Genomic DNA, 14,168 nt, shown 5'->3' on the forward strand with positions numbered 1-14,168 from the left:
TGGGGAAAATAGAAGCAACAGCACCTTAGCAAAATTTCCAAACTTTTTTTTGAAAAGCATATAGTAAACAATTTTCCCACTCTGTTTCTGTACACATCTCTTGGCAATTTGGTTTTTTTTGGACACACACACACATGATTATTCAGCTAGGTGGTCTAGGTTGGAATTTCACTTATTGCTATCCAAATAAAACACTCCTTTTCCAGAAACCAGCAGACTCTGTACTAGCTGTTCTTTCAGAACCTGGATGAGACTATGTTGGGAACCTGAGCCTTCTCGTGAGTGCTTCCTACAGCGTTTTCCTCTCAAAGCCCCTAGAGAATCAGGAGCTTCTCTAACAGAGCCTCAGATTGCAAAACAATCCTACATCCACCAGCTCTTCAACCCCCCAACCACTTCCCATCAGTTCTCCATTGGTCTCTCCCCCAAGATGCTTTACAATGAAACTACGTAAAGTATAGCTTTCCTCTTCTGTCTTCCAGACCAGGACAGGCTAGTTTTCTACTGAAATACATGTACCACACTTACTTATGTTAATTTCCTCCCTCAGAACAGTGGTCCTCAGCCAGGGAGGATCTGCCCCTCCACCCAGGTGTTATTTGGCAATGTCTGGAGACATTTCTGGTTGTTAAAACTGGGGGGGGGGGGTGCTACAGGCACCTACTGAGTGGAGGCCACAGATGCTGCTGAACATCCTGCAATACATAAGACAGCCCCACAACAAAGACTTACATTGCCCCAAATGTCAGTAGTGCCGATGTTGAGAAACCCTGCTTCACTGAGATATAAAATTTTATTGAATTATTTTCCAAATTAATTGGCTATCATATACATTGGATTCTATTCCGGAGCAGTATTTCAAAACAAAATTTTCCCCTTAGATTACAGTTGCCATATTTAACAAGTAAAAATACAGGAAGCTGAGTTAGATTTGAGGTTTTTACTTATATGAAAAAATGATCCGTTATTCATATGAAATTCAAATGGAACTGGGCATCTTGTATTTTATTTGGCAACCCTGCCTTACATGGAAACATTTGCCTTAGTTTTTCAATGGTGGAACTGCTTTTATATCTTCATTTAAAGCACTGATTTAATCAAAAGATGCTCACTGGTTTTAAAAATCTTTTATGTTAATGTGGTACATAAACAAACAAATTATCTTTCAGAAAGACTATATTACTATGAACACAGTCTGAGAGTATCTTTAGTTTCTTCTTTGAAACTTATATCAATCTGATTTTTGTTAACATTGATGTGATATGATACTAAACATTTTTATGCTCTTATGATCTGCTAGGAATCCATTTATTCTGGACCTGGGCCCAGTTTGTCCTAAGATCTTGCCCCAAATATACAAATCAGGGCCTTTCAATTTCTTTTCTTGCAGGAGCATTTATTGCCTTCTTCATTGTCAAAATAAAACTAAGTAGTTATTATTTGGGACGAATGTGAGTAATCAGTACTGATAATCTCAGATAAAGTCCAATATACCATCAGCATCACCAGAAGAAAAGTGACAATAAGACCCAAACAACATTTGTCTTTCATAAAAATATATGCTATGTCTATATGAGCGAGGGTTGGAAGACTTGAATTCTGGTTGAGGTTCTGCCACTGGCTCACTTTGGGCTTCTCACCTATTCTCTGAGCTTCAGTTTCATTCACAGACAAGTTGGGCCCCTGAAGCAGATGGACCTCAAGAATTGTGTCAATTGACAGGATTCTAGCATTGAGGCAGAACCTGACTGAGGACCAGGATCTGGGTAGCAGCTGTGTCCTACAGATCAGGTGCACATGGCAGGTAGTGGAGGGATGTCTGGTTCTTAGGGGGCACTAACCTTGAACACTAGCTACCTGGCTTCGTGGTACAGATGAATTCCAGGAGATGCAGGGATGCCACAGCATTAAGCTCTGCTTTTGTTGACTCAGGACAGCACGGAGGCTGTCCTTTCAAGGTTGCAGATGCACCAGTGGTAAATCACACTAAATATCAGAAAAAAATATACTACTGTTAAATTAATTTAGTCCTTTTAAACTATGTTATTGTATATGTCTGTGAAGTTCATAAGAAAAAATATGCTTCATTACCGCCTGTTAGTATCTAGTCCCATTATGGTCAAGTCTGGGCCTGTGCATATCTATGTATGGGCTGTGGAGCTATGGACGAGGGTCGCACCTCCGGGGCTTCAGACTGCCGTTCATCGGGCATCATCCATTCTCCCTCTTAGCTGCTCCTTCTGGGACTTTGATTACCTTGACCTCATATTCTGGAATGTAAGCTCCAGGAGCGAAGGAATTTTTGCCCATTTTGTTTATCTATGACCCCAGAAGAGTGCCTGGCACGTAGTTGGTGCCCAGTAAACATTTACTGAATGAATGACTGGCATGCCTCCTTCATTCTAAGCCACGTTTGCAACTAGAGTTAGGATCTTCCTTAGCCATTCCTACTTCAGACATTTTCACTGTGGGTTGTGCCAGCAGGGTGGTGTTGAGCTCCCGGGGGGCGGGGAACAGTTCCCAATCTGACTGTGAGGGTAAGAGAATCTGAGGAAAGAGGTCGAGCTCCAACAAGAACTAGAGTTGACCAAGCTAGGGAAATGAAACCTCTTGATATTTTATAGCTAAAAAAAAAAAAAAAGTTTCCAATTCCTTTTCTGGAAACTATTATTTTTCAGGAAAACTAAAATGCATACAAAGCCCTTTGCTTTAAATGCCACAAACAAAATATAAACTTATACACAGGTTATAAATATCTCTGACATGTATCATCTCTGGATTCTTACAGCTGCCCACCAGCCAGGCAGAAGGGGGACCAGTGCCCCTCTTTACATAAAACAGGACTTTGAAACTCAGGGAATTGAAGTGAACTGCTCAGGCCAGCACATGGCAGAACCTGGCCAGATCTCAACTCACTGGAAGTCACATCTAGTGCCATTCCTTCTGAGCAAGGCTCTCTCTTTACAAGGTTTAGGATGCTTTGTGGTTTAGGAATATGAAAATATATTAGAAATGACTTAATTTAATCACAAAATGTCATGCCTGGTAAATTAAAATTTAAAGAATAGTTAATTCAGATAACTGCCAATTTACTAATTAAATTAACCTTTATCTATACTTATTTTTATTACATATGGAACCACAAGCTGCTAAACTTTAAGAAATCCATAATCTATTACTTTCTGCCAATATAGAAAAAGCTGGAGAATATTTCATTAAAAATGAAGACATCTTATAACATTTTCTGGATTTTCTTTTAGTAGCATTAAGGCACTAAAATAAATAGTCACATAAGGAGCTGAGAAAAAGAATACAGAAAATGCATCTTGTCCCAAAATATATTGAGTGCAACTTTTCCACATGAACGTTGTCTCATTACTGTCATTTCTGAATTCTCATTATTTTTCTAATTTTTAATTGATTTTTATTTTTTATTTACTGCAGATGTAAAATGCTCCAAGTTGCAGCTTTGGCTCAGTGAGTAAACACTTCTCTAATCTTTCATCTAACTTGTTTATTTCTAGATTTTTCTGAGTTTCGAAGTCCAATCCACAGGCATAGAGAAAGGGAGACTCTAGCAGGTGAGAAGCAAGAAGAATCCAACCTGGGGTCGTGCAAAGGTCTGGCCTGCGTGAGGTGTCTGGCAGGACCCTAGGTCTGTGTCTCAAGAATGAACGTGATGTGTTGTTCCATGTCACTAACGCTTAAAAGCATTAGCCTCGAGGTATAGAGTCCTGATTTCCCCAGGCCAATTGCATGCAGTGCTGATCCCTAAAACTTTTCCATTTTCTCCATTTGGGGAGAAAAACAAAACCTTGAGGCATCCCTGGGAAAACCTAAGCCCGAGTTTCAGCTCAGCCCTTGTGGTTGGGGTTCCTTGTGAAAGCTACCTGCCCTGGGTAGAAAGCAAAGAAGCTAAGCTGGAAGATTTTCAAAGTCCTTTTAGTTGCAAATCTTAGTTTCCTTTATTTTTGCCTCTCTGGCTGTTATTCCTTCATGCCACGGCAGAAGAGCCCACGCACGAATGACCCGTCCCCCGGCTTCCTATCACATATTACCCTGTGCTCAGCTGCACTTTTAACTGTTAAAGAAACAGACTTGAAGAGGAACGTTTAAAACCCATGATGTATGAAGAACTCCAAAAGCTCTCACCACTCTGTTTCTGATGATAAATACCAGATGCTATAGAGGAAGATTAACCATGCAGACAACTTGCATGTAAATTATATGTAATGGCAAGAAAGGGGTCCTCAGGGACATGGGATTTCATTTTGAAGTTGGCTAAGACATCGGCTTCTGCCCCCAAAGGAAGTAGTTCAGGGCTGCTTTAGGCTCATTCAGACATATCCGTTCACTGCATCTGCTGTCCATTTTTTCCTTCTTGGGAGGACTGCTTTTGTGTCTGGATTGTAGAGCTCAGGATGCCACGGGCAGCTGCTTGACCTCCCCTTCTGTGAGAGGTGGTTAGAGAGCTTATGCGGCCAGGGCAACAGCTGATAGGGCAAATCACTAGCAAACAGCATGGTGTGACCTGTCCCCCAACCCTGCACAAAGTTCTTCGGGTTCAACGCCTTCCCTTCTCTTTTTCTCTCTCCCTTCTTATTTCTCCTCTTGGTCTCGTCTCCTACCACTCTGATCTCTGTCTTGCTCCCTCTCTCCCTTCCTTAAATACTGCCTGCATCTCCAATTCACTTCTTGAAAGTTATGAAATGGTTCAGGCACATGTAAAGGTATAAGGAATAATACAATAAACACTCATTCAGCTAACTTTGTTACGACAAATTATTGAAGCCCCTTCTCTCTCTCTCTCCTGAAAATCCCACTCTTCATGCCCCATCCCGGGAATTAACCACAGTACTTAACTTGCAACTCGTTCAGTCTATAATACAAAGTGTTAAAAAACCAAACTTGTTCTTACTGGAAAGATTACATTCCCTGCTTTTATAAGAATCAGAGCATTTAATTAAATTTCTAAAGAGAAATATGAAACAAAGTTTTGCACCGAATTTCCATTGAAATAATAGTTCCTCCACCATCTCCTGGGCAGGGGCATGGACCAGTTATGGTCTTCCCACCACCATCAGAAGTCCTTTTCGGAATCTCTATACATTTAATGCTCTCTTGTTTAGTTCTCAGGCTTTCCTTTTTTCTCCTTCTGGAGTTTCCTCAACTGTCCGATGTTTCTCTCCTGTCTCATTACAGGACTCACCCCAGTGACATTTACTGCTTAGACAATTTATTCTTGAATATAAATGTTCTCTCTCTGCTCTCTGCTCTGCACCAAGTGATCATAGTTCACTTTCTCTGCTCCCTTTCTACTTAAATGATTTGGTGAAAGAGAATGACTATTCACATTAGGTTGGAGCATGAGGGCATCATGAGGGGTGCTTCCCTGCCCTCTTGGGGCCGCGTGGCTGGTAAACACAGCCGAGGGCACAGTCCTTGGGCCCCTGCTCCTTTTTGGGAAATGCTAATGGTTTAGGGGCAGCAGAGTCATCCTTAGCAACCGGGCCTCCCCTGACATCCATTGAGGGGATGTCAATCCCCGATGCCAGAGGCCTCTGCTCCCATCAGGCCCAGCAAATGTGCCTTGATGGATGTGTCCTTGATGTGAAGGTCTGGTCCCAGGTCCACATCTATGTCAGGCAGCTCCTGAAGGCAGTGGCTGGATGTCTAAAGAGCAGAGTGCCTGTTGTGCAGCACCCACCAAGTGTAAGCCCAGTATTAGATGCTGGAGAGTTTGCTATTTTAATATGAATGACAGTTAACAAAACCAAATAGAGTGCATGGTATGGTATAAAATATGAGAGTAAAAGATGTCTAATCGGTGACTCAAACTTCAAAGAATGTTGAAAGTAGGATTATAACACTAGCTTTTCCCTAATAATGTTATTTAAGTATTTTCCAAATTGGTATTTTTTTCCTTGTTACAATATGATTTATCTACATCTTTGGTAAATAGTTAACTTTGAGAATGTCTATGAAGGGAGTATGATTTAATGTAAAAAGAACAGACTTTGGAGACAAATGGCATTTGATAAAAAAATCCTCATGTAATCACTTTTCAGGATAAGATATTTACCCTTGGTGCCCCAAGTCTAAATTCCTTAGCGTGGCTGCATAGGCCTCTGACTGTGTCGCCTTATTTCTCATCATTATCTACTGCTCACTTTGCCCTCCTGAGATGCTGAATGACACATAGTTCTCAAACCACAATGTGCTATTTCTCTGCTCCACGTCTTTTTATTGAAGCTATTATGTTTGCTGAGAACTGCTGCCTGGTCAGCTGCCTGCAGGGAGCTCACCTGACACTGCTTTATCTCCAAGCCCCCTGCAGGGGGTGAATTATCCTTCCTCCATAATCTTGTAATACCCTGAACTTGCCCCATCAGCACCAACCACACAGAATGGACGTTACATGTTTGTCTCCTCTGATGTAAACCACTCAGTGACAAGAACTACATCTTATTATCTTGGTATCACTGGTGCCAGCATTTAGTAAACTCAATAAACGGATTGAAAGAAGTATACTTATAAAATCAGTATAATACTATCCCTGGGGTTATTGTGAGGAAGAATCCAATAATTCTATTGCTAATTTTGTTACCCAACCTTATCCTAAGGTATTTTTAAAACACAGAAACAAGTACAAAGTACATGCAAAGAAAAAATATATTGACAGTCACCTCTAGATGTCGTTTTTGTACTCATAACATTTTCCATAAAAAATTATGTTCAACAGAATTGCAACTACATTTGCCAATTTTAAGACACCATTTGGCTTATGAAATCCAAATAGGAGAAAGATACTTATGGACAGATGAGTAGTTTAATTGAGAATCAACTGGTCTGTCTTAATTTTTATAAACTGTTGGCCATATCTGCAAGTACAAATTTTCTTGAAGAAAAATAAATGTAAAAAGACACTGTTTTTAAAACAGGTCCACATACATAATGAATATATCTACACATAAAGAGATCAGAGAAAAGAGGATTTTTAGAATGGAGATCCTCTGGGGATATATGTATTTTTGCCTGAAGAAGCTTCTATAACAATTCTTGCCTTGTAAGCTTCCCTCCGCCCACCCTTGCACATACACACATGTTCTTGGAGCACCACTCTGGCTATTCATTCTGAGCCAGTGGAAAATATGCCCAAGAGAACCGTCTCTGGACTTGCCTTGTTCACGCTCCTTTACGCTGTTGGTTTTCGGTACTTACTCTTGGATGCGGGGTCAAGGTCACTTAATTATCTACTCCAGCAAAGGGGGGGAATTGTGTTTATTCACGTAATATTCTTATTGTCCCACCCTTATGATGGAGATCAGAGGTGTGGAATGAAAGGCTGTGGGGACAGTAACAGAAGGCGTGAAGTCTTGGGAAGCAAAAGGATGCATATGCCTTGTGGAGATAGGGATCGGCAAAAGAAGGAATGTTCCAGAAGTGTGGGAGAAGATGCAATGGAAAGAGAACAGACGTCAGTGGAAACCACTATAAGGAGGGGTGGACACTGTGATGAGAAGCAAAAGATGAGTCTGACACTGAAAACGAAATAGGCGATAAAAGTTCTGATTTTGAAATAGTCAAACATGTTTTGTGTCCCTCCCTCCCCCTTAAGGGAGCTCCATCAACTATGAGCATCTGTTATGTGCTTGCTGGGTGCTGTGGGGATATAGGACTTAGTTAGCCCTGCATTTAAAGTAGAAAACCAGGTGCACATTTATGTGTGAGCCCCCTATGTGTGAGCAGATACAGTCATATAAAATTAACAGGAATTCACAAGTATTTACATACAGAGACGTTTCATCACGTGGCCAACATGTATCCCTTTCTCCCGTACGCCTGCTCAGTAGGACTGTGGCTGGGTTTTAATGTTGTGGCTTCAGCACCCTGAGGAATACAGGAAGCAGGGAGATTTCAAGGGCTGTGAACAATACAGGCGTAAAACTGTCCTGTGACACCACTTCAGACTCACTGGACTCTTACATCTTTCTAAGTCACTTCCATCACTCAAAATGTACACCAACGCCTTTTAGTTGCTAAGATGACATTTGAAACACTGATGTGAGTAATGACTGACATTTCAATAGAAGATACAATAAATGGGGTTTCAGACCAAATATGTGTCATTTTACACAATTGATAGAATTTGTGTATATATAGACTATTTTTTTTTAAATGCTAGGGGAGTTTGGTATTTAGGACTACTTATATATAAAGCAAAGAATCCCTCAATAATGAATCCCTGCTTATCCAGATGGCAGGATTTCACAAAGCAGTGCTTATTGCTCTTCATCAGTGGTCGCCTATTAATCTGTAAACGTTAATATAGCTCTCTCAAAACTGAACAGTATCATGGAATGACTTAAGTTCTGGAAATAACTAGGATTATTTTACATATTCATTTTTCAAACATTTCAGGAAATATATATTCATAACTTTTATTCATAACTTTTTAATTACCACCATTAAAAAATGAGGCTTGTGAATTTAATGTGTTTTTTCCCCTAGTAAATGGGGCTAATTCAATGAAGGAAACATAAAGAAATTTATATACACATAAATTATTGTATAATATACTTTACAAACATAATTATATTTGGTATCATAATATTATAATATAGTGATACATATAATTGATATTATATATTAAATATAATTAATTATGTTTTATTATATAAATTAAATGTAATTATATTACATATAACATGATGTGTATATATACATTATAAATATATACATATAAATTCCTTTGTATTTCCTCCATTGACTTGAATATATAGAATATATTTGAATATACAGGGGTGGGCAAAAGTAGGTTTACAGTTGTAATACAAATAAATAATACAATAATTAATAAATAATGATATAGGCATAAACTGTTTGGCATACTCACAACTGTAAACCTATTTTTGGCCACCCCTGTATATATATTCAAACATAACATTTTTATACATTTCTTTTTCTCAAAGAAAACTCTGCAATGTGTCCCTAGCCAAAATAGAGGATGCTGGATTAGTTGTAGATCATACGGACAATTCCAATGATTGCCAAGGTAGACTCAAGCCCAGTGGTACACAGGACTTCATCTAGTGCTGAGATTGTGTCCTGGAGAGCTCCTCAATCATCGTTACAAACTGTGGAGAGCCATACGGTCAGCTGAACAAGGCTCAGCAGCACTTCTGGGGAAACATTTAAATCTCGTGGCCCTGCTGAGAAAAGATGTCCTAAATACAAAGATCCATGAAGGCAAATGGTCCACATTTTTAGCTGCCATCTGGTTGAAGTTTCTGAATGTCTCAAGTACTCATGTGCCCAGCACAATAAGGCTTGTAGCTTCTGGCGGTTGTCAGCAACCCTTGGTATTCCTTGGCTTGCTGGTGCATCACTCCAATTTTGGCCTCCCTCTTTACATGGCTATCTCCCCTCTCCGTGTGCCTGTGCCTCTCCATCTCTGTGTCTCTATGTCCCTTCTCCGTATAAGGACAACAGTCATTGGGTTTGATTACACTCTAATTCAGTATGATCTCATCGTAACTTGATTACATCTGCAAAATTCCTATTTCCAAATAAGGTCACATTGCAGGTACTAGGGGTTAAGACTTCAACATACCTTTATTTTTTTTGGGGGGGGGCACGACGAGGGAACAATTCAACCCACAACATATGGTAAGACAATGTTTAGCTTCAGGAGAAACTGCCAAACTGTCTTCCAAGTTGTGTATTCCCACCAGAAATGAATGAGAGTTTCTGCTGCTCCACAGCCTTGCAAATCAGTTGGGATTATCAGGTATTCTGTTTTTTGTTTTTTAATTTTAGCCATTCTAACAGGTGTATAGTGTATCTCATTGTTGCTTTAATTTGTAATTCCTATGATGTTGAGCATCTTTTCATATGCTTATTTCCATCTGTAGGTCCTCTTTGATTAGGCATATATTCACATCTTTTTCCCCCAGTTTCAAATTGGGTTCTTTATTTTCTTGTTGAGTCTTAAGAGTTCTTTGTATATTTTTGGATATAAGTCCTTTAACACATATATGTTTTGCAAATATTTTTTCCAGTCTGTGGCTTTTCTTTTCATTCTCTTAATAGAATTTGTTGTATTTTCATTATTTAATTGTATGTATTTTTTTCTTTCAGACTTTGTCTTTGACCCGTTGATTATTTAGGAGTATGTTGTTTAATTTCCAAGTGTTTGAAGAGTTTAAGTCTTTCTGTTACTGATTTCTAGTGTGGTCAAAGAACATATTTTGTATGATTTTACTGAAAATTTTTTGAGGTTTGCTTTATGACTCAGTATATGGTCTACCTTGGTGAATGTTCCATGAGCTCTTAGAATGTGTGTTCTGATGTTTTTGGATATAACATTCTATAAATGTCAATTAGGTCCTGTTGTTTAATTTATCTAGAGCTTTGCTTATTTTCTGTATAGTGCTTCTATCAATTGCTGAGAGTGGGGCATAACTGTAACTATAATTTTTGTGTTTGTTCTTTCACTTCTATCAGTTTTTGCTTATGTACTTTGAAGCACTGCTGCTTGGTTCCCGCTTTAGGCCGGCTATGTCTTGGTGGATGGGCCCACTCATTGTTACGTAATATCCCCCTTGTCCCTAGCAGTATTCTTTGCTCTGAAGTCTACTTTATCTGATATTAATGGATCAACTTGTTGTTGTTGTTTTTTTGCCTGATCAATGTTTGCATGGTATAGCTTTCCCCACCCTTTTATCTTTAACCTATGTCTTTATGTTGGAAGCTTCTTGTAGATAGCATATATTTGTCTTCTTTTTCATGCACTCTGCCAATCTGTCTTTTAACTGATGTATTCAAACCATTTACATTTAGAGGAATTGTTGATTTTGTAGGGTTTAAGTCTGTCTTTTTATTGTTTGTTTTCTGCTTGATCCCTGTTAATCATTTAATTATTACTTTCTCTCTCTCTCCTGCATGTGGGTTATTTGAACATTTCTTAGAAATCTATTTTGATTTATTTAGTGTTTTTGAGTACATCAATTTGTATAGTTTTCTTAGTGGTTCCTCTAGGTACTACAATGTACGCATATAACATCGCAATCCACTGGCATACGATGTTTTATCACTTTGAATGAAGTATAGAAACCTTATTTCCATTTAGGACCCTTTACCATCATCACTTTTAAAATATAATATTCCTGTTTTTATATTAAATTGATCGCTACGTCAGAAGATATAATTTTTGTTTCATTTAATTCTTTTTAATACAAAACATAGGCAACAGGTTCACTATGCTGGAGGAGCAAAATGAATCACTTTTAATATACATCACTGCCTGATAACATTGATACCAAATGAATAAAAGAGCGGTTCCCCACTTAAACTTCTGGGCAGCAAAGTACCGTAGAAGGATTCCATGCAACTGTGCCACCTCAGCTGGACTTAAAGAGGGCTGAATGCCATTGCTGAAGCTGTAGATTCCACCTTCTCTCAGTTCCTAGGGCAATTCCTAGGACCCCTTTCTCCCTCTTTTCTACATCATTCTCAGGACTAAGCTTTAAGGGATACTAAACCCAGGTCACCCCACAGAACTTCTAACAGGCAGAATTGGTAAAATGTAAATCTATCCTGCTACATTCTCTAGCTAACTTCATTTCCATTTTTTAAAAAAAAGGTTGGATAAATATTTAAAGAATGTTTGAAAGGGCACCTAATTATTAGCCTGCCCATGGCTCTCACTTGATTTATCTCCTTCATACTAATTTAAATTTAACCTTTGCCACTGTCAGCAATTCTTCCACTCATTTTTTACTAACTCCCTGGTACATTCTCTAAATTATTCTCTCTGTTTTCAAAGCCCAAATCTTTCTCTCAGGCTTTTCTGATTTTTTCCTAATGCAACAGGGAAATTGGAAGGTAACTGGTTTGTGCTAACTCAGCATCCCATGCTCCCCTTGAAACTTCCTCGTGTCAGAGAGAAAGCATGTCTCTCATTTTCAATGCCAGCTCCACTGCTCAAGCTGCTGACCTTAACCTTCAGCTCCTAGGGTAACTCCTAGGACCCCACCCATCTTCTCTAGGTCATCTTAAGACTTTCGCTGACTAGCAGCCAACTTTGCTTTCATATGTACGTAGATTTTACCTTGGGTCTTCTGCTCCTGTCCAATTTCTTTCCTTCCTTTATCTGTGTCATATTCTTCATGGTCTTATGCCTGACCCTGTTGCTAATACCAATTTCTTCAGTAATCCCTTGCAGATTTTTCCCTCTTTTTTCTGGAGGGAAAGCAGCTATGGGATCCCTTGCAGTTGGATTTCTAACAATCCAGTCAATGAAAAATGCTCAGTGCCAGGCGACTTTCTTCTAATATTATTCAGCAGCATTTCCTCACTTCATCTTCCACAAAACTTTGCTTAACTTAATACAATTTTGGGTTCACAAAACCTTTCCTCCTACGGTGTCTATGCAACAAGAGCATTCCACCTTCCAGCCACAACAGTGAATCCATTAATGCTGCATTTAGGCTTTTACTCTTCTTTTTTATCTCCTCAAAACTCCATATCCCCAGGCCTTCCGATATCACCAATTCTGGTTCTCAAGTTAGTCAATCAACAGTCTTTCTGATCAGTCTCCAACTTTTTATTGAATCCAGCATCCATTTACTTGTCTTCAGAGTCTTTGCCAGTCATTCCATCTTTCTGCCTTGGCTCATGTAGCATAGTCCATGTGGAATGTTTTGCTCTGTGCCAATCTAAACCCAGTGTACCCATCCTTTAAGGTCAGCTAAAGTCCTAATTCTTCCATTAGGCCTTTGCCAAGCATTGCAGTACATTAAAACCTTTGTCTAAAACCACACTAGACTTGTGATCTGCTTGACAAAATGGTACCTAATCATCTATAGTTACCTCAAATATGCAGGCCTTGTTTTATCAACTATCCCTCTGAAAAGCATGAACATAAGTTTTTATTCCTTGACAGACTACAGTGTGCTGGACATACAGAAGTTGCTTAATGAACTTGTTTAATGGCTTAATACTAAACAAATACTATTGAAACAAGTAATGGCAATATCATGGCATTGATAACCCCAGTCTGAGTGAAACTAGGTTTTTTAATGAATTACTTAGAAGGCTACAGGCAGTATGACATAGTGGCTAAGAATATAAGCCCAGACTAGCTGGGATCAAATCCTGGCCCCATCACCTATTGGCTAGGTGATCTTAGGGAAGGTTAATTAACATCTTTGTGCCTCAATTCCTTTCCTGAAATTACAGAAACAAAACAGTACCTACCACATGAAGTTATAAAAATTCAATGAGTTATACTGGATACTTCAAACAATTTCTGGCATATAGAAATTGCTCCATGAATGTCAACTATTATTAAATGTTCATTACCCATAGAATGATAGTATCTCAGAGCTAAAAGAACCTTTTCTGTATAAGTGAAGGGGTCGAGGAATAAAGGTAAAATGCTTGGCACAAAGTCATATAGCTAATCGGAGACTCAGTCAGGAAACCAGCTGTCCTGATTTCCATTCAGTGTTTGTTTTTTTCCTCCCAAGGACTCTATATCTGGACATGGAATTGAATTATAGAAGTTTAGAGTTGAAAAGAATATTCAGGCTCCCTAGTTCAACTTCCCCATAAGGAATCATACTACATGAGCACTTGCCACAAGCCTGTCATCTTTGCTGATAGCACCATTTCACAGATGCTTAATAACCCAGATAAAAAGATGCTAATAGGACCTGCACCATGGCTCCCAAGTTAAGAAGTACACGAGGGATAGGAATAGATGCCAAGGTCAGGTCCCCTGAGTTTAGATGACTATCACTACATGAAGTCATTTTTATTGTCCATCTTTTGAAAAATAATTTTTCTTTTTCAGGGAAAACATTGTCTGGAATACTCATTAAAAAGCTGTGATTCAGGTCATCCCACACATACATGAATGTTTTGCAGATAATTTTGATGAACTCTGAACAATAATACACTTCAGCAACCAGAAAAAGACACAGGGGCCAACAGCCCATACCAGGCATAATTTCCGAAGGTTCCAGCTTTCTGTGTGGTTCTCTGGAACAATATTCAGCCTGGTTGTGAAATCAGCTGCACTAGGGTTTTAAAATTCAATCTAGTAAATACAGACTCTCAAGAGGAATTGCAGCAATAAAAGACTGCTATTAAATAGGCACAAA

General features: G+C 39.0%; 1 protein-coding gene across 1 annotated transcript in view; it reads right to left on the reverse strand.

Annotated features, from left to right (window-relative positions):
• THBS4 (thrombospondin 4) overlaps positions 1 to 14,168 on the reverse strand; it is a 79,363-nt gene that overhangs the window by 63,291 nt on the left and 1,904 nt on the right. Inside the window, exon 2 of the mRNA XM_081131395.1 lies at positions 7,795 to 7,890. Coding sequence (XP_080987521.1) covers positions 7,795 to 7,807 — 13 coding nt within the window. The 5' untranslated portion in view covers positions 7,808 to 7,890. The remainder of the gene's footprint in view (positions 1 to 7,794; positions 7,891 to 14,168) is intronic.

This window comes from Miniopterus schreibersii (genome assembly GCF_964146895.1).
Source record: "Miniopterus schreibersii genome assembly, chromosome: 3".
Taxonomy (NCBI): domain Eukaryota; kingdom Metazoa; phylum Chordata; class Mammalia; order Chiroptera; family Miniopteridae; genus Miniopterus; species Miniopterus schreibersii.